The 20343-nt window shown below is 48.3% G+C and overlaps 1 protein-coding gene across 3 annotated transcripts in view; it reads left to right on the top strand.

The window, feature by feature from the left end:
• The window catches only part of SGO1 (shugoshin 1), a 280791-nt gene that overhangs the window by 101888 nt on the left and 158560 nt on the right, over nt 1-20343 (top strand). For all 3 annotated transcript variants that reach the window (XM_063922202.1, XM_063922203.1, XM_063922201.1), the window contains 3 exons: nt 4761-4922; nt 5003-5199; nt 20313-20343. The exon at nt 20313-20343 is cut by the window's right edge and continues 74 nt beyond it. In XM_063922202.1, the coding sequence (XP_063778272.1) occupies nt 4781-4922; nt 5003-5199; nt 20313-20343 (370 nt within the window). In that variant the 5' untranslated portion in view covers nt 4761-4780. The remainder of the gene's footprint in view (nt 1-4760; nt 4923-5002; nt 5200-20312) is intronic.

Below are 20343 nucleotides of genomic sequence, written 5' to 3'. Positions count from 1 at the left end.
TGCACAGAGGGATATTTGCCGGCTGGCATCTAAAATAAGTGCAATGTCCATTTCTGCCAGAAGAGGGTTATGGACTCGGCAGTGGACAGGTGGTGCAGATTCTAAAAGGCACATGGAAGTTTTGCCTTATAAGGGTGAGGAATTATTCGGGGATCGTCTCTCGGACCTCGTTTCCACAGCAACAGCTGGGAAGTCAGCATTTTTACCCCATGTTCCCTCACAGCCAAAGAAAGCACCGTATTATCAAGTACAGTCCTTTTGGCCCCATAAGGGCAAGCGGGTTAAAGGCGCGTCCTTTCTGCCCAGAGGCAGAGGTAGGGGGAAAAAGCTGCACCATACAGCCAGTTCCCAGGAGCAAAAGTCCTCCCCCGCTTCCTCCAAGTCTACCGCATGACGCTGGGGCTCCACAGGCGGAGCCAGGTACGGTGGGGACCCGTCTCAAAAACTTCAGCAATCAGTGGGCTCGCTCACGGGTGGATCCCTGGATCCTTCAAGTAGTATCTCAGGGGTACAAGCTGGAATTCGAGACGTCTCCCCCCCCCCCCCCCCCCCCCCCCTTCCCCGCCGTTTCCTCAAATCTGCCTTGCCAACAACTCCCTCAGGCAGGGAGGCAGTGCTAGAGGCAATTCACAAGCTGTATTCCCAGCAGGTGCTAGTCAAGATGCCCCTACTTCAACAAGGACGGGGTTACTATTCCACAATGTTTGTGGTACCGAAACCGGACGGTTCGGTGAGACCCATTTTAAATGTGAAATCCTTGAACACATATATAAAAAAATTCAAGTTCAAGATGGAATCGCTCAGGGCGGTTATTGCAAGCCTGGACGAGGGGGATTACATGGTATCACTGGACATCAAGGATGCTTACCTGCATGTCCCCATTTACCATCCTCACCAGGAGTACCTCAGATTTGTGGTACAGGATTGTCATTACCAATTCCAGACGTTGCCGTTTGGTCTATCCACGGCTCCGAGGGTATTTACCAAGGTAATGGCCGAAATGATGATACTCCTTCGAAAAAAGGGAGTTTTAATTATCCCGTACTTGGACGATCTCCTGATAAAGGCGAGGTCCAGGGAGCAGTTGTTGGTCGGGGTAGCACTATCTCGGGAGGTGCTACAACAGCACGGCTGGATTCTAAATATTCCAAAGTCACAGCTGGTCCCTACGACACGTCTACTGTTCCTGGGGATGGTTTTGGACACAGAACAGAAAAAAGTGTTTCTCCCGGAGGAGAAGGCCAAGGAGCTGTCATCTCTAGTCAGAGGCCTCCTAAAACCAAAACGGGTGTCTGTGCATCACTGCACGCGAGTCCTGGGAAAAATGGTAGCTTCCTACGAAGCAATTACATTCGGCAGGTTCCATGCAAGAACCTTTCAGTGGGATCTGTTGGACAAGTGGTCCGGATCGCATCTTCAGATGCATCGGCTGATAACCCTGTCTCCAAGGACCAGGGTGTCTCTGCTGTGGTGGCTGCAAAGTGCTCATCTTCAAGAGGGCCGCAGATTCGGCATACAGGACTGGGTCCTGGTGACCACGGATGCCAGCCTTCGAGGCTGGGGGGCAGTCACACAGGGAAGAAACTTCCAAGGAATATGGTCAAGTCAGGAGACTTCCCTACACATAAATATTCTGGAACTGAGGGCCATTTTCAATGCCCTAAGTCAGGCAAGACCCCTGCTTCAAAACCAGCTGGTACTGATCCAGTCAGACAACATCACGACAGTCGCCCATGTAAACCGACAGGGCGGCACAAGAAGCAGGACGGCGATGGCAGAAGCCACAAGGATTCTCCGATGGGCGGAAAATCACGTGTTGGCACTGTCAGCAGTGTTCATTCCGGGAGTGGACAACTGGGAAGCAGACTTCCTCAGCAGACACGACCTCCACCCGGGAGAGTGGGGACTTCATCCAGAAGTATTCCAACTGATTGTAAACCGTTGGGAAAGGCCACAGGTGGACATGATGGCGTCCCGCCTAAACAAAAAGCTAGAAAGATATTGCGCCAGGTCAAGAGACCCTCAGGCGATAGCTGTGGACGCTCTAGTGACACCGTGGGTGTACCGGTCGGTTTATGTGTTCCCTCCTCTTCCTCTCATACCAAAGGTACTATGGATAATAAGGAGAAGAGGAGTAAGAACTATACTCATTGTTCCGGATTGGCCAAGAAGAGCTTGGTACCCGGAACTTCAAGAAATGATCTCAGAGGACCCATGGCCTCTGCCGCTCAGACGGGACCTGCTGCAGCAGGGGCCCTGTCTGTTCCAAGATTTACCGCAGCTGCGTTTGACGGCATGGCGGTTGAACACCGGATCCTGAAGGAAAAGGGCATTCCGGAGGAAGTCATTCCTACGCTGATTAAAGCTAGGAAAGAAGTGACCACAAACCATTATCACCGCATTTGGCGAAAATATGTTGCGTGGTGTGAGGCCAGGAAGGCCCCAACGAAGGAATTTCAGCTGGGCCGTTTTCTGCACTTCCTACAGTCAGGGGTGACTATGGGCCTAAAATTGGGTTCCATTAAGGTCCAGATTTCGGCTCTGTCGATTTTCTTCCAGAGAGAACTGGCTTCACTACCTGAAGTTCAGACTTTTGTTAAGGGAGTGCTGCATATTCAGCCCCCTTTTGTGCCTCCAGTGGCACCTTGGGATCTCAACGTGGTGTTGGATTTCCTAAAGTCACATTGGTTTGAGCCACTTAAAACCGTGGAATTGAAATATCTCACGTGGAAAGTGGTCATGTTGTTGGCCTTGGCTTCGGCCAGGCGTGTATCAGAATTGGCGGCTTTGTCATGTAAAAGCCCTTATCTGATTTTTCATATGTATAGGGCATAAGGTGGTATCAGCTTTTCATTTGAACCAACCTATCGTGGTGCCTGCGGCTACTAAAGACTTGGAGGCTTCCAAGTTGTTGGACGTAGTCAGGGCCCTGAAAATTTATGTTTCCAGGACAGCTGGAGTCAGAAAGACTGACTCGCTATTTATCCTGCATGCGCCCAACAAGTTGGGTGCACCTGCTTCAAAGCAGACTATTGCTCGCTGGATCTGTAGTACGATTCAGCTTGCACATTCTGCGGCTGGACTGCCGCATCCTAAATCAGTGAAAGCCCATTCCACGAGAAAGGTGGGCTCTTCTTGGGCGGCTGCCCGAGGGGTCTCGGCTCTACAACTTTGCCGAGCAGCTACTTGGTCGGGGTCAAACACATTTGCTAAATTCTACAAGTTTGACACCCTGGCTGAGGAGGACCTAGAGTTTGCCCATTCGGTGCTGCAGAGTCATCCGCACTCTCCCGCCCGTTTGGGAGCTTTGGTATAATCCCCATGGTCCTTACGGAGTCCCAGCATCCACTTAGGACGTCAGAGAAAATAAGATTTTACTCACCGGTAATTCTATTTCTCATAGTCCGTAGTGGATGCTGGGCGCCCATCCCAAGTGCGGATTGTCTGCAATACTTGTATATAGTTATTGTTTAACTAAAGGGTTATTGTTGAGCCATCTGAGAGGCTCAGTTATTGTTCATACTGTTAACTGTGTATTGTATCACGAGTTATACGGTGTGGCTGGTATGAGTCTTACCCGGGATTCAAAATCCTTCCTTATTGTGTCAGCTCTTTCGGGCACAGTATCCTAACTGAGGTCTGGAGGAGGGTCATAGAGGGAGGAGCCAGTGCACACCAGTTAGACCAAAAGCTTTTCTTTTAGTTGTGCCCAGTCTCCTGCGGAGCCGCTATTCCCCATGGTCCTTACGGAGTCCCAGCATCCACTACGGACTATGAGAAATAGATTTACATTTTTTATTTATTTTTTATTTTTTGTGAAAAGGCATTGTCAAAATGCTTCAATCAGCGAAAAGGCAGGGCGTTCCACATGTTTTTAATTCCTACCGAATGTTTCGCCTTGGAAAAAAAATGGCCCATTCGCCCTAACAAATTGTGAAATAAATGGCACTAATTGAATATCCACCATTGTCTTTTATTTGCATTTTTGAAAGCACATTTTTATGCACACATACAGCCAAACCAGATATGGAATGAGCCCTAAGGGGGATATTCAATCAACCTTTTAACTAAATAACATGTTGGGCCAATTCAGTTAGCAGGGGTTGACACGTACATTAATTGAGGAGTCTGAGAATGACACCATCAGGGGTTAAGAAGCAGGGAAAACACCATAAATCAGAGCGTTTTAACTTTGCCTGTGGTAACCCCTGACTTTTGATGCAGGGAAAGCCCTTCAGCTAATTAATTGTCCCTAAATATTTAATTATTCTTCAACACTTGAATACCATACACTTTAGACACCTGCCTTTTTACATATCTCCTAAGCTGTCCAAACAAGTGACGTGGCCATAAAGACAGCTGGCTGAGACAAATTGTCAATCACAATTACTGTGTGTTAGTAAGTAGGACAGCTTGGTGTGGAGTTGGCGGTTTACCAGGGTCATCTACAATTAATAATCCTGAGTTGAGGGATTTGGGACTGTGGATGTCTTTGCTTGCGAGTTCCCTTAGTTGTGCTTCCCTGGCTAATAATTCTGACAAGTAAATGTCATAAACTCATGTAGAAGTGCTGTGTCTCAGCCACTAGGTAGCAGAAGAGAAAAAAGAGACCATTAACAGTGTATATTATCATGTCACTTGGGGAGATATGTCATTTTTAGTTTGTCACAGTTGTGTTTAGCAAGACTGTAGTTTTATTGGGATGTACATGATGCATTCTGTGAGCTATTACTTGACCTATTTTCACTTTGCTGTTACAGTGCACTGAGCCTCTGAAAAGATGGCGAAAGAAAGATGTCTTAAGAAGGCCTTTCAGGACAGCCTTGAAGACATAAAGGAACGTATGAAAGAGAAGCGAATAAGAAAACTAGCAAAGGTGGCCACAGTCAAAAAGGGATCATCTGCGACAGCTAAGATTCTCAGTAAGAGACTGCTCCAGTTGAATTTCTAGAGATACTGTTGTAAGCTTTACGTTTTTAATGCTTCTATCTCTTTTCTACAGACAATGGCACTGCATCAGTAAAGAGCTTTCAGGCTAATAACCAAGCTCTTGCTCAAGCTCTCGAAGCTGAAAAATCCAAGTGTAGACAAGCGCAAGATCTCATCCTTCATTTAAAGAGGGAGCACCAGAGATTGATGTTTGAGATCTTTATTTTAAGAAGGAAGCTTAATATGCAACAGGGAAACACTTCATCAGAAGTGAGTGTTAATTCATTCAGAAGTGCTGCTTTTTACATAAATGTATGGGACTTTGTAAAGTAATTCATAAGAACACTGAATGGCCTTGTTTAACCCAATGAATTATGGCTTTACAGAGATTTTGTTCTGTTATCAAATTCATTATTTCTGTTTTATACCCCTTTCACACCGCACAAATAACCCGGTATCGACCTGGCATATTGCCTGGTCGGCGTGCGGTGTGAAAGGGGCATAGCCGAAATTGCGGGTCGGCTGACCCAGCAATTTAGCCTGGGAATAAAGCAGTGTTATACCCGGGTTGAATACCGGCTCAATGGCTGAATAAACGGGCTCCTGTGTCGATGCGTCACGGGACCCATTTACTACAGCAGGGTGAGCTCATCTCCCAGCTCCGCTCCCCGCTGTTATGGCAACCCGCCCGGCATATTGCCAGGTCAGAGAAGCCTGCAGCATCTGCCAATGCCGGATCCCACCCGGGAAGGACCCGTTTCCAATTCCTGGGTGGGATCCGACATTGGCAGTGTGAAAGGGGTATTAGTTACCCAGACATCCAGCAATTTAGGTTATTTTAGACCTAGTTGGCTTCAGATTATGGTTGGTAAAATGAGCAGGAATCTCATAATGACTGACGGGCAGTGGCAGAATGTGGTCTATCTAGAATTATCATCCGCTTATATGTGCAGTCACTGGCTGACTGTGCTAATGGAGTATCGTAGCATACAGTCTGTAACCCCCCAGAACTGAATGGACTAATCTGTTCTATTTGCTTACAAAAGAGCCAACATGAAACACTCTGCCACTCAAGCCAAGTCACCAGATTTGCCAGTCTGGGTAGTTTAAGCAGTGCCAAATGTAGTTACTCACCTCAGGAATGGCTATTAGTGTTATGTTGTGAGTGACCTATACATAATGTAAATTTCTGCATTCAAAGAGCAGTCCAACTAGTTTTGCTTGGAATCCCTTAACAAGACACTTGTAGTAATGGCCTCCCGGCCAGCTCTATTGGATTGAGGTAGCAGGTGGTCATAGGCTTTATGCCTATTGAGGCATTTTTGGAGGACAAGTATCTGGTGATTAGGGAGGCCAATCCCGGGATCGGCGGGATCCCGGGATTTGGGCCCAAAAATGCCGGGATTTGAATCCCGGGATTTGAGCATCCAATCCCGGGATTCACGGGATTGCACTGCGCATGTGCGGGAGGGAGTGTGTATAAGTAATACTACTTACACTTAGGCGGGCGGCAGCCATAGACGAATGCTGAACGCGGCGACACTTCAAATGTGGCGCCGGCCGCCAGCCAATCAGAGCTTGCGGACCGGCAGCCAATCAGGAGCGAGCGCTGCGGCTGCTTCCCTGAATGGCTGCTGGTCCGCCTGCTCTGGTTGGCTGGCGGCCGGCGCTTCATTTGAAATGCCGCCGCGTTCAGTGTGTCCATGGCTGGCGCCCACCTAATAGTGTTATTACTTAAGTTACACCCAGCCTCCCTCCCGCGCCGCTACCAACCCTCCCAGCTACCTACTGTACACCCTCCCGCCCAGCTACCTACACCCTCCCGCCCAGCTACCTACACCCTCACCCTCCCGCCCAGCTACCTACACCCTCACCCTCCCGCCCAGCTACCTACACCCTCCCGCCCAGCTACCTACACCCTCCCGCCCAGCTACCTACACCCTCCCGCCCAGCTACCTACACCCTCCTGCACTGCTACCTACACCCTCCCTCCCTTCCCCGCCGCTACCTACACCCACCCGCACCGCTACCTACCCTCCAGCGCTGCTCCCTACACCCTTCTTTACTGATCCCTACTGCAATCCCGGGAATCCCAGGATTTATCGTTATTCAATCCCGAATCCCGGGATTGAAAAAACGGCCCGGGATTGGCCTCCCTACTGGTGATCCCTCTCTTGTGGCCTATGTCTGGCGCCAAGGAGTTTTACAGACTTAGGCTGCGCACATGCCCAGTGTGCCATACCTCAGCATTTTGCACCACAAAGCAATACAATACCCTCTGGTATAGGGTTCCTGCAACAGCTAACTAATAATCCAAAATGTACTTCCAAGCTATGTCTGAGCTATCTTTTGTGAAAAAGAACAATATGGTATGCTTGTTCTCATAGAATAGCCATCACAGTCTCCAGACTTAAACCCCATTGAGCTTATTTGGGATGAACTGGACAGAAGGGTGAAAGCAAAGCAACCTACAAGTGCAACACATTTCTGAGAACTTTTGTAACGGTATGCAGTTAATATACCGGAAATCAAGAGACCGATGCCGTAATCCCAACAGCTGTTGAAATGCCGACTGACTAACTCCCAAGCAACACAGGTTATTCCTAGTCTGTTTGTGGGTCCACGCCACCAACGGAGTGTGAATATAACTTGTAGTGAGTGAAGCGAGACGAGCGCACTCGCTGCTGGGGTGCCGCTGTCGGTATAGTGACAGCCGGCATCCCGTGTGCCGGTCAAACATGTATTTCTCGAACAGTGTTGGGAAGAATTACCCAAACAAGACTTGTTTTCCATTCTAGAAAGGAGGTCCTGAGTGTGCTTGGAAGATATATCTGCAAAAGATTACAACTTTGAGTAAAAGTTTGATTTAATTTTTTTCCCTCTAATGTCCTAGTGGATGCTGGGGACTCCGTAAGGACCATGGGGCATAGACGGGCTCCGCAGGAGACATGGGGGAATAGACTGGCTCCGCCGGAGACATGGGCACTTTAAGAAAGAATTTAGATTCTGGTGTGCTCTGGCTCCTCCCTCTATGTCCCTCCTCCAGACCTCAGTTTGAATCTGTGCCCGGACGAGCTGGGTGCTGTTCAGTGAGCTCTCCTGAGCTTGCTGTGAGAAAGTATTTTGTTAGGTTTTTTATTTTCAGGGAGCTCTGCTGGCAACAGACTCCCTGCATTGTGGGACAGAGGGGAGAGAAGCAGCCCTACTCTCTGAAGCTAGGTCCTGCTTCTTAGGCTACTGGACACCATTAGCTCCAGAGGGATCGTACACAGGATCTAACCCTCGTCGTCCCCCTCGCAGAGCCGGTAGACAGAAGCCGGGTGAGTATGAGAAGCAAGAAGACTTCGAAATCGGCGGCAGAAGACTCCGTTCTTCACTGAGGTAACGCACAGCACTGCAGCTGTGCGCCATTGCTCCCACACACCTCACATACTCCGGTCACTGTAAGGGTGCAGGGCGCAGTGGGGGGCGCCCTGGGCAGCATATGGACCTCTTTTGGCAAAAGTACACATATATACAGTTGGGCACTGTATATATGTATGAGCCCCCGCCAAGAAAATGTATATTTAAGTGGGACAGAAGCCCGCCGTCGAAGGGGCGGGGCTTCTTCCTCAGCACTCACCTGCGCCATTTTTTCTCCACAGCTCCGCTGAGAGGAAGCTCCCCAGGCTCTCCCCTGCAGATACACGGTAGAAAAGGGTAAAAAGAGAGGGGGGGCACATAATTAGGCGCAAAAATCAATATAAACAGTAGCTACTGGGTTAACATTAAGTTACTGTGTTATTCCTGGGTTTATAGCGCTGGGGTGTGTGCTGGCATACTCTCTCTCTGTCTCTCCAAAGGGCCTTGTGGGGGAATTGTCTTCAGATGAGCATTTCCTGAGTGTGTGGTGTCGGTACGTGTGTGTCGACATGTCTGAGGTAAAAGGCTCCCCTAAGGAGGTGATGGAGTAAATGTATGTGTGAGTGGTGTCTCCGTCGACCACGCCGACACCTGTTTGGATATGTGAAATTAAGTGCTAAGGAAAATTTATTGCACAAAAGATTAGAGAACAGACAGGGAATCTACCCATGTCTGTCCCTATGTCGCAGAGACCTTCAGAGTCTCTCAATGCTCACTATCCAAAATAATAGACACTGATATCGACACGGAGTCTGACTCCAGTGTCGACTACAATAATGCAGTTATAGCCAAAATGGCAGGAAAGTATTCAATATATGATTATTGTAATAAAAAAATGTTTTGCATATCACTGATGACTCATCTGTCCCTGACACAAGGGTACACATGTTTAAGGGGAAGAAAGCTGAGGTAAATTTCCCTCCTCTCATGAAGAAAAAGAGCGGGAATCTCCAGACAAGAGACTGCAGTTTCACACACACAATTCTCAGGGAGTATCCTTTCCCTATTAGGGCCAGGATACGATGGGAATCTTCCCCTAGGGTGTCACATTTGCCCAAAAGGTAGCGCTGACTTAACAGCTATCCTCAGGGATCCTGCAGATAGCATGCAGTAAAAGTACTTTGAAGTCTATTTACACACTTTCTGGTACACTACTCAGACCGGCGATTGTGTCGGCATGGGTTTATAGCGCTGTAGCAGCGTGGACAGATACCTTATCGGCAAAGATTGAGACCCTAGTATGTGTGTGTGTGTATGTATGTATGTATGTATATATGTGTAGAGATAGAGAGAGAGATATATATATATATATATATATATATATATATATATTTATTTCTCTGACGTCCTAGTGGATGCTGGGAACTTCGTAAGGACCATGGGGAATAGCGGCTCCGCAGGAGACTGGGCACAACTAAAAGAAAGCTTTTAGACTACCTGGTGTGCACTGGCTCCTCCCACTATGACCCTCCTCCAAGCCTCAGTTAGATTTCTGTGCCCGACCGAGCTGGATGCACACTAGGGGCTCTCCTGAGCTCCTAGAAAGAAAGTATATTTTAGGTTTTTTATTTTACAGTGAGACCTGCTGGCAACAGGCTCATTGCAACGAGGGACTAAGGGGAGAAGAAGCGAACCTACCTGCTTGCAGCTAGCTTGGGCTTCTTAGGCTACTGGACACCATTAGCTCCAGAGGGATCGACCGCAGGACCCGTCCTTGGTGTTCGTTACCGGAGCCGCGCCGCCGTCCCCCTTACAGAGCCAGAAGCAAGAAGAGGTCCGGAAAATCGGCGGCAGAAGACTTCAGTCTTCACCAAGGTAGCGCACAGCACTGCAGCTGTGCGCCATTGCTACTCATGTACACCTCACACTCCGGTCACTGATGGGTGCAGGGCGCTGGGGGGGGCGCCCTGAGCAGCAATGTTAAGACCTTGGCTAACAAAATAATCACAATATATAGCCCCAGAGGCTATATATGTGATAAATACCCCTGCCAGAATCCATAAAAAGCGGGAGAAAAGTCTGCCGAAAAAGGGGCGGAGCTATCTCCCTCAGCACACTGGCGCCATTTCTCCCTCACAGCTCCGCTGGAAGGAAGCTCCCTGGCTCTCCCCTGCAGTCTGCACTACAGAAGGGTAAAAAAGAGAGGGGGGGCACTAAATTTAGGCGCAGTATAATAATTATAGCAGCTTTAAGGGGATATAATTCAGTTAGTCCCTGTATTATATAGCGCTCTGGTGTGTGCTGGCATACTCTCTCTCGGTCTCCCCAAAGGGCTTTGTGGGGTCCTGTCCTCTGTCAGAGCATTCCCTGTGTGTGTGCGGTGTGTCGGTACGGCTGTGTCGACATGTTTGATGAGGATTCTTATGTGGAGGCAGAGCAGATGTCTATAAATGTGATGTCACCCCCTGCGGGGCAGACACCTGAGTGGATGGACTTATGGAAGGAATTACGTGCAAGTGTCGACTCCTTACATAAAAAATTTGACGACATGCCAAATGCGGGACAGCCGGCTTTTCAGCTCGTGCCTGCCCAGACGACTCAAAGGCCATCAGGGGCTCTAAAGCGCCCACTACCTCAGATGGCAGACACAGATGTCGACACGGATACTGATACCAGTGTCGACGACGAAGAGTCTAATTTAATGTCCACTAGGGCCATTCGTTGCATGATTGAGGCAATGAAAGAGGTATTACACATTTCTGATATAAACCCAGGTACCTCAAAAAAGGGTATTATGTTTGGGGAGAAAAAACTACCAATAGTTTTTCCCCCATCGGAAGAATTAAATGAAGTGTGTGAAGAAGCGTGGGCTTCCCCCGATTAAAAAATTGGTAATTTCTAAAAAGTTACTAATGGCGTTCCCTTTCTCGCCAGAGGATAGGTCACGTTGGGAAATACCCCCTAGGGTGGATAAAGCGCTCACACGTTTGTCAAAAAAGGTGGCACTACCGTCTCCGGATACGGCCGCCCTAAAGGAGCCTGCGGATAGAAAGCAGGAGGCGATCCTGAAGTCTGTATATACACACTCAGGCATTATACTGAGACCAGCTATTGCTTCAGCATGGATGTGCAGTGCTGCAGCTGCGTGGTCAGATTTCCTGTCGGAAAATATTGACACCCTAGACAGGGACACTATTCTGCTAACCATAGAGCATATAAAAGACTCAGTCTTATACATGAGAGATGCTCAGAGGGAGATCTGCCGGCTGGCATCTAAAATAAGTGCAATGTCCATTTCTGCTAGGAGAGGCTTATGGACTCGGCAGTGGACAGGGGATGCAGATTCGAAAAGGCACATGGAAGGTTTGCCTTATAAGGGTGAGGAGTTATTCGGGGATGGTCTCTCAGACCTAGTTTCCACAGCGACAGCTGGGAAGTCAGCATTTTTGCCCCATGTTCCCTCACAGCCTAAGAAAGCGCCGTATTATCAGGTACAGTCCTTTCGACCCCAGAAAAACAGGCGGGGAAAAGGCGGGTCCTTTCTGTCCAGAGGCAGAGGTAGGGGAAAAAGGCTGCAACAAACAGCAGGTTCCCAGGAACAAAAGTCCTCCCCCGCTTCTTCCAAGTCCGCCGCATGACGGTGGGGCTCCACAGGCGGAGCCAGGCACGGTGGGGGGCCGCCTCAAAAATTTCAGCGATCAGTGGGCTCGCTCACAGGGGGATCCCTGGATCCTTCAAGTAGTATCTCAGGGGTACAAACTGGAATTCGAGGCGTCTCCCCCCCGCCGTTTCCTCAAATCTGCCTTGCAGACAACTCCCTCAGGCAGGGAGGCTGTGCTAGAGGCAATTCACAAGCTGTATTCCCAGCAGGTGATAGTCAAGGTGCCCCTACTTCAACAAGGACGGGGTTACTATTCCACACTGTTTGTGGTACCGAAACCGGACAGTTCGGTGAGACCCATTTTAAATTTGAAATCCTTGAACACATACATAAAAAAATTCAAGTTCAAGATGGAATCGCTCAGGGCGGTTATTGCAAGCCTGGACGAGGGGGATTACATGGTATCCCTGGACATCAAGGATGCTTACCTGCATGTCCCCATTTACCATCCTCACCAGGAGTACCTCAGATTTGTGGTACAGGATTGCCATTACCAATTCCAGACACTGCCGTTTGGACTGTCCACGGCACCGAGGGTGTTTACCAAGGTAATGGCAGAAATGATGATACTCCTTCGAAAAAAGGGAGTTTTAATTATCCCGTACTTGGACGATCTCCTTTTAAAGGCGAGGTCCAAGGAGCAGTTGTTGGTCGGAGTAGCATTATCTCGGGAAGTGCTTCAACAGCACGGATGGATTCTAAACATTCCAAAGTCACAGCTGGTTCCTACCACACGCCTACTGTTCCTGGGGATGGTTCTGGACACAGAACAGAAAAAAGTGTTTCTCCCGCAGGAGAAAGCCAAAGAGCTGTCATCTCTAGTCAGAGACCTCCTGAAACCAAAACAGGTATCGGTGCATCACTGCACACGAGTCCTGGGAAAAATGGTAGCTTCCTACGAAGCAATTCCATTCGGCAGGTTCCATGCAAGAACCTTTCAGTGGGACCTCTTGGATAAGTGGTCGGGATCGCATCTTCAGATGCATCGGCTGATAACCCTGTCTCCAAGGACCAGGGTATCTCTACTGTGGTGGCTGCAGAGTGCTCATCTTCAAGAGGGCCGCAGATTCGGCATTCAGGACTGGGTTTTGGTGACCACGGATGCCAGCCTTCGAGGCTGGGGGGCAGTCACACAGGGAAGAAATTTCCAAGGACTTTGGTCAAGTCAGGAGTCGTCCCTACACATAAATATTCTGGAACTGAGGGCCATTTACAATGCCCTAAGTCAGGCAAGGCCCCTGCTTCAAAACCAGCCGGTACTGATCCAATCAGACAACATCACGGCAGTTGCCCATGTAAACCGACAGAGCGGCACAAGAAGCAGGATGGCGATGGAGAATCCTTGTGGCTTCTGCCGATGGGCGGAAAATCACGTTTTAGCACTGTCAGCGGTGTTCATTCCGGGAGTGGACAACTGGGAAGCAGACTTCCTCAGCAGACACGACCTACACCCGGGAGAGTGGGGACTTCATCCAGAAGTCTTCCAACTGTTGGTAAACCGTTGGGAAAGGCCACAGGTGGACATGATGGCGTCCCGCCTAAACAAAAAACTAGAGAGATATTGCGCCAGGTCAAAGGACCCTCAGGCAATAGCGGTGGACGCTCTAGTGACACCGTGGGTGTACCAGTCGGTTTATGTATTCCCTCCTCTGCCTCTCATACCAAAGGTACTGAGAATAATAAGACGAGGAGTAAGAACGATACTCGTGGTTCCGGATTGGCCAAGAAGAGCTTGGTACCCAGAACTTCAAGAAATGATATCAGAGGACCCATGGCCTCTACCGCTCAGACTGGATCTGCTACAGCAGGGGCCCTGTCTGTTCCAAGACTTACCGCGGCTGCGTTTGACGGCATGGCGGTTGAATACCGGATCCTAAAGGAAAAGGGCATTCCGGAGGAAGTCATTCCTACGCTGATAAAAGCCAGGAAAGAAGTAACTGCAAACCATTATCACCGTATTTGGCGAAAATATGTTGCGTGGTGTGAGGCCAGGAAGACCCCAACAGAGGAATTTCAGCTGGGTCGTTTTCTGCACTTCCTACAGTCGGGAGTGACTATGGGCCTAAAATTGGGTTCCATTAAAGTCCAGATTTCGGCTCTGTCAATTTTCTTCCAGAAAGAACTGGCTTCACTGCCTGAAGTTCAGACATTTGTAAAGGGAGTGCTACATATTCAGCCCCCTTTTGTGCCTCCTGTGGCACCTTGGGATCTCAACGTGGTGTTGAGTTTCCTAAAATCACATTGGTTTGAGCCACTTAAAACTGTGGATCTGAAATATCTCACGTCGAAAGTGGTCATGTTATTGGCCTTGGCTTCGGCCAGGCGTGTGTCAGAATTGGCGGCTTTGTCATGTAAAAGCCCTTATCTGATTTTCCATATGGATAGGGCAGAATTGAGGACTCGTCCCCAGTTTCTCCCTTAGGTGGTATCAGCTTTTCACTTGAACCAACCTATTGTAGTGCCTGCGGCTACTAGGGACTTGGAAGATACCAAGTTACTGGACGTAGTCAGGGCCTTGAACATTTATGTTTCTAGGACGGCTGGAGTCAGGAAAACTGACTCGCTTTTTATCCTGTATGCACCCAACAAACTCTGTGCTCCTGCTTCTAAGCAGTCTATTGCTCGCTGGATTTGTAGCACAATTCAGCTGGCGCATTCTGCGGCTGGATTGCCGCATCCTAAATCAGTAAAAGCCCATTCCACAAGGAAAGTGGGCTCATCTTGGGCGGCTGCCCGAGGAGTCTCGGCTTTACAACTTTGCCGAGCTGCAACTTGGTCAGGGGCAAACACGTTTGCTAAATTCTACAAATTTGATACCCTGGCTGAGGAGGACCTTGAGTTCTCTCATTCGGTGCTGCAGAGTCATCCGCACTCTCCCGCCCGTTTGGGAGCTTTGGCATAATCCCCATGGTCCTTACGGAGTTCCCAGCATCCACTAGGACGTCAGAGAAAATAAGATTTTACTCACCGGTAAATCTATTTCTCGTAGTCCGTAGTGGATGCTGGGCGCCCATCCCAAGTGCGGATTGTCTGCTGCAATACTTGTATATAGTTATTGCTTAACTAAAGGGTTATTGTTGTGAGCCATCTATTGAGAGGCTCAGGTTATAGTTCATACTGTTAACTGGGTATAGTATCACGAGTTATACGGTGTGATTGGTGTGGCTGGTATGAGTCTTACCCGGGATTCAAAATCCTTCCTTATTGTATCAGCTCTTCCGGGCACAGTATCCCAACTGAGGCTTGGAGGAGGGTCATAGTGGGAGGAGCCAGTGCACACCAGGTAGTCTAAAAGCTTTCTTTTAGTTGTGCCCAGTCTCCTGCGGAGCCGCTATTCCCCATGGTCCTTACGGAGTTCCCAGCATCCACTACGGACTACGAGAAATAGATTTACCGGTGAGCAAAATCTTATTTTTTATATATATATATATATATATATATATATATATATATATATATATATATATATATATATATATATATATATATATATGCAAAACATGAACCGTGTGGGGTCCTGAGGATCGAGTTTGAGAACCTGTGGTCTACTCAGTTCTAGAGTCAACGCTATGTCGATTTCTGCTTGACGTGTCCTGTGGAACATGCAATGGACAGGTGATACCGACTTAAGAGGCATATGGAAGGTTTACCTTTCAAGGCTGAGGATTGTGTGTAGAAGGGATCTCGGACCTGGTCTCCACAGCTATAGCTGGTAATTCTGATATTTTGCCTTATATTCCAGCACAGCCTAGGAAAGCACGACATTATCAAATGCAGTCCTTTCGATCACAAAGAAACAAAGTCCGAGGTGCGTCCTTTCTTGCCAGAGGCAGGGGCAGAGGAAAGAAGCTGCACAACACAGCTAGTTCCCAGGAACAGAAGTCCTCCCCGGCCTCTACAAAATCCACCGCATGTCGCTGGGGCTCCACAGGCGGAGCTAGGCCCGGTGGGGGCACGTCTTCGAAATTTCAGCCACAAGTGGGTTCACTCCCTGTTGAATTCCTGGGCAATAGATATTGTGTCTCAGGGATGCAAGCTGGACTTCGAGGAGATGCCCCCTCACCGATGGCCCTGCCGGCTTCTCCCCACGAGAGGAAAATAGTGTTAATTGCAATTCACAAATTGTATCTTCCACAGGTGGTGGTCAAGGTTCCCCTCCTTCAACAAGGAGGGGGTTATTATTCGACCATGTTGTAGTCCCGAAACCGGACGGTTCGGTCAGACCCATATTGAATTTAAAATCCCTGAACATATACTTGAAAAGGTTCAAATTCAAGATGGAATCGCTGAGAGCGGTCGTCGCAAGCCTGGAAGGGGGGGATTTTATGGTGTTTCTGGACATAAAGGATGCATACCTTCATGTCCCCATTTATCCACCTCATCAGGCGTACCTCAGATTTGTGGTACAGGATTGTCATTACCAATTTCAGACGTTGCCATTTGGTCTCTCCACGGCACCGGGAATATTTACCAAGGTAATGGCGGAAATGATGGTACTCCTGCGGAAGCAAGGGGTCGCAATTATCCCATAATTGGACGATCTCCTCATAAAAGCGGGATCAAGAGAGCAGTTACTGATCAGCGTAGCACTTTCTCTGGAAGTTTAACGGCAACACGGCTGGATTCTAAATATTCCAAAGTCGCAGTTGGTTCCTACGGCTCGTCTGTCTTTCCTAGGCATGATTCTAGACACACACCAGAAAAGGGTTTATCTCCCGATAGAGAGAGCTCAGGAGCTCATGACACTGGTCAGGAACCTATTAAAACCAAAACAGGTGTCACTGCACTCGAGTCCTGGGAAGGATGTTGGCATCATACGAGGCCATTCCCTTCGGCAGGTTCCATGCGAGGACCTTTCAATGGGACTTGCTGGACAAGTGGTCCGGATCACATCTTCAGATTCATCGGTTAATCACCCTATCCCCCAGGGCCAGAGTGTGTCTCCTGTGGTGGCTGCAGAATGCTCACCTTCTCGAGGGCCGCAGATTCGGCATTCAGGACTGGGTCCTGGTGACCACGGATGCAAGCCTCCGAGGGTGGGGAGCAGTCACACAGGGAAGAAATTTCCAAGGTCTGTGGTCAAGTCAGGAGACTTGCCTTCACATCAACATCCTGGAATTAAGGGCCGTATACAACGCCCTACGTCAAGCGGAGACCCTGCTTCGCGACCAACCGGTTCTGATTCAGTCAGACACCATCACCGCAGTAGCTCATGTAAACCGACAAGGCGGCACAAGGAGCAGGGTAGCGATGGTAGAAGCCACCAGATTTCTTCGCTGGGCGGAAAATCACGTAAGCGCATTGTCAGCAGTGTTCATCCCGGGAGTGGACAACTGGGAAGCAGACTTCCTCAGCAGACACAACCTTCATTCGGGAGAGTGGGGACTTCATCAGGAAGTCTACGCACAGATGAGGGCATCACGCCTCAACAAAAAACTACAGAGGTATTGCGCCAGGTCAAGAGACCCTCAGGCGATAGCTGTAGACGCCCTGGTGACACCGTGGGTGTTCCAGTCGGTCTATGTATTTCCTCCTCTTCCTCTCATACCCAAGGTGCTGAGAATAATAAGAAAAAGAGGAGTGAGAACGATACTCATTGTTCCAGATTGGTAACGATGGGCCGTGGCCTCTTCCTCTAAGACAGGATTTGTTGCAACAGGGGCCCTGTTTGTTCCAAGACTTACCGCGGCTGCGTTTGACGGCATGGCGGTTGAACACCGTATCCTAGCAGAGAAAGGCATTCCGGATGAGGTCATTCCTACGCTGATAAAGGCTAGGAAGGACGTGACAGCTCAACATTATCACCGTATATGGCGAAAATATGTTGCTTGGTGTGAGGCCAGGAATGCCCCTACGGAGGAATTCCAGCTGGGCTGTTTCCTTCACTTCCTATGGTCAGGAGTTAATTTGGGCCTAAAATTGGGGTCCATTAAGGTCCAGATTTCGGCCCTATCCATTTTCTTTCAAAAGGAGTTGACTTCTCTACCTGAAGTTCAGATGTTTGTAAAGGGAGTGCTGCATATTCAGCCCCCTTTTGTGCCTCCAGTGGCACCTTGGGATCTTAACGTGGTGTTGAGTTTCCTGAAATCCCACTGGTTTGAACCACTCAAAACGGTGGAGTTGAAATATCTCACGTGGAAGGTGGTCATGCTATTAGCCTTGGCTTCAGCTAGGCGTGTGTCAGAGTTGGCGGCTTTGTCGCATAAAAGCCCCTATCTGGTTTTCCATGCGGATATAGCAGAATTGCCGACCCGTCCACAATTTCTGCCGAAAGTGGTTTCATCCTTTCATATAAACCAACCTATTGTGGTGCCTGTGGCTACTACGGACTTGGAGGATTCCGAGTTGCTTGATGTAGTCAGGGTTTGTTTTCCTGACCCTAGCTGTTCTGGCTACATAAACCTTCAGTCTTTGTTTATCCTGTATGCTTCCAACAAGCTTGGTGCTTCTGCTTCAAAGCAAACTATTGCTCGCTGGATCTGTAACACGATTCAGCAGGCTCATTCGGCGGCTGGATTGCCGCTGCCAAGATCAGTTAAGGCCCATTCCACTAGGAAGGTGGGCTCTTCTTGGGCGGCTACCCGAGGGGTCTCGGCATTACAACTTTGCCGAGCGGCTACTTGGTCAGGTTCAAACACTTTTGCAAAGTTCTACAAGTTTGATACCCTGGCCGAGGAGGACCTTGTGTTTGCTCAATCGGTGCTGCAGAGTCATCCGCACTCTCCCGCCCGTTTGGGAGCTTTGGTATAATCCCCATGGTCCTTACGGAGTCCCCAGCATCCACTAGGACGTTAGAGAAAATAAGATTTTACTTACCTGTAAATCTATTTCTCGTAGTCCGTAGTGGATGCTGGGCGCCCGTCCCAAGTACGGACTGCTTCTGCAATGCTTGTATATAGTTATTGCTTAAATAAGGGTTATGTTATGGTTGCATCAGGGTTGACCTGTTGCTCTGTTGTTCATACTGTTGACTGGGTATGTTTATCTCAAGTTATACGGTGTGATTGGTGTGGCTGGTATGAATCTTGCCCTGGATTACCAAAATCCTTTCCTTGCACTGTCAGCTCTTCCGGGCACAGTTTCTCTAACTCAGGTCTGGAGGAGGGACATAGAGGGAGGAGCCAGAGCACACAAGAATCTAAATTCTTTCTTAAAGTGCCCATGTCTCCTGCGGAGCCCGTCTATTCCCCATGGTCCTTACGGAGTCCCCAGCATCCACTACGGACTACGAGAAATAGATTTACCGGTAAGTAAAATCTTATTATTATTTATTTTTAATCTGGTTTTTGTTCTGTGATTTTAAATACTTAGTGCAATGAGACATTAAAACACAAGCTGGGTGGATAGTTACACTACAGTTCAGAAGGTTTAGAAGTCCCTGATTTTTCCATTTTTTATTGCATTTAATGACTAATCTAAAATGAACTGTGTAGTTGTGTATACAGTGGAATGCGTTCTACACATGTTAGGTCTCTGTGTAGTTATACACAAACCGGGCAGTCAAAAATTTACCAAAAAATAATTCTCAGTCACATGTTTTTGAATCTTCAGGAGTACTTGCGTTTACAATGATATCATGTTGCATACAAATTTATGATTTTTTAACCCCTACCTATAAAACTTTTCACACAGGTGATTTGGTTTTCTTTACACATTTTTTCGTTTTATGTATGCCTTTGTGGTAAACATGATAGTAATGACCCTTTCAGTCCGTGAACTTGCAACAACCCGGGTTGTGGTGCAGTCTGAAAGTGGCCCGTTAAAATAACACGGGTCAAGTATACCCGATATTTCATCTTTTGTAGCGAGCAGGGTTGAACACATGTTCAACCCGGCTCGCGGTAGAGTGTGAATGGTTAAGCCGGATTGTTCACTGAATAGGAAGAGACGGCGCTTGGAGATCATCTCATCTCCAAGCTCCACCTCCGCGCGCATCGATGGTGAGAGGTCGGGTTGCTAGTCTGAAAAGGGTCTTTGTCAGATCGCACACAGGAAGAACCAGTGTACAAATCCCGGGTGGTATAATTAAGTTTCAGTTAAGGTGTTAGAAGATCTATCAAATTGTAAAGCACATACTTGAACTATCTGTTAATAAGGCCATATGTAGAGCCCGTCAGTCAGTGCAACCTTCCAAGGTTCTTGTATATTTGTTTCATGCAGATGTTTCTAGACTTTGTCTGGGGTGTATATATGTTTCCCTGGTTCAATCAAAGTACGTGTAAGGTACTGCATTAGTTAAATTGTTTCTTTGTAGCTTGATTCTTTCAAAACCGAATGAGAGTTGCTATTTTTAAGCAATTTTGGCAGCAAAGGGCCTGATTATCCAGATTTGTACCATGTGGTGCTGTAATAAATCAAATAATTTGTTTTGTCTTTCCAGTCCAAATTGGCATCCTTAAAAGAAATTATTA

The sequence above is a fragment of the Pseudophryne corroboree genome, chromosome 5, assembly GCF_028390025.1.
Source record: "Pseudophryne corroboree isolate aPseCor3 chromosome 5, aPseCor3.hap2, whole genome shotgun sequence".
Lineage (NCBI taxonomy): Eukaryota > Metazoa > Chordata > Amphibia > Anura > Myobatrachidae > Pseudophryne > Pseudophryne corroboree.
This window is presented reverse-complemented; position numbering and strand designations above follow the sequence as displayed.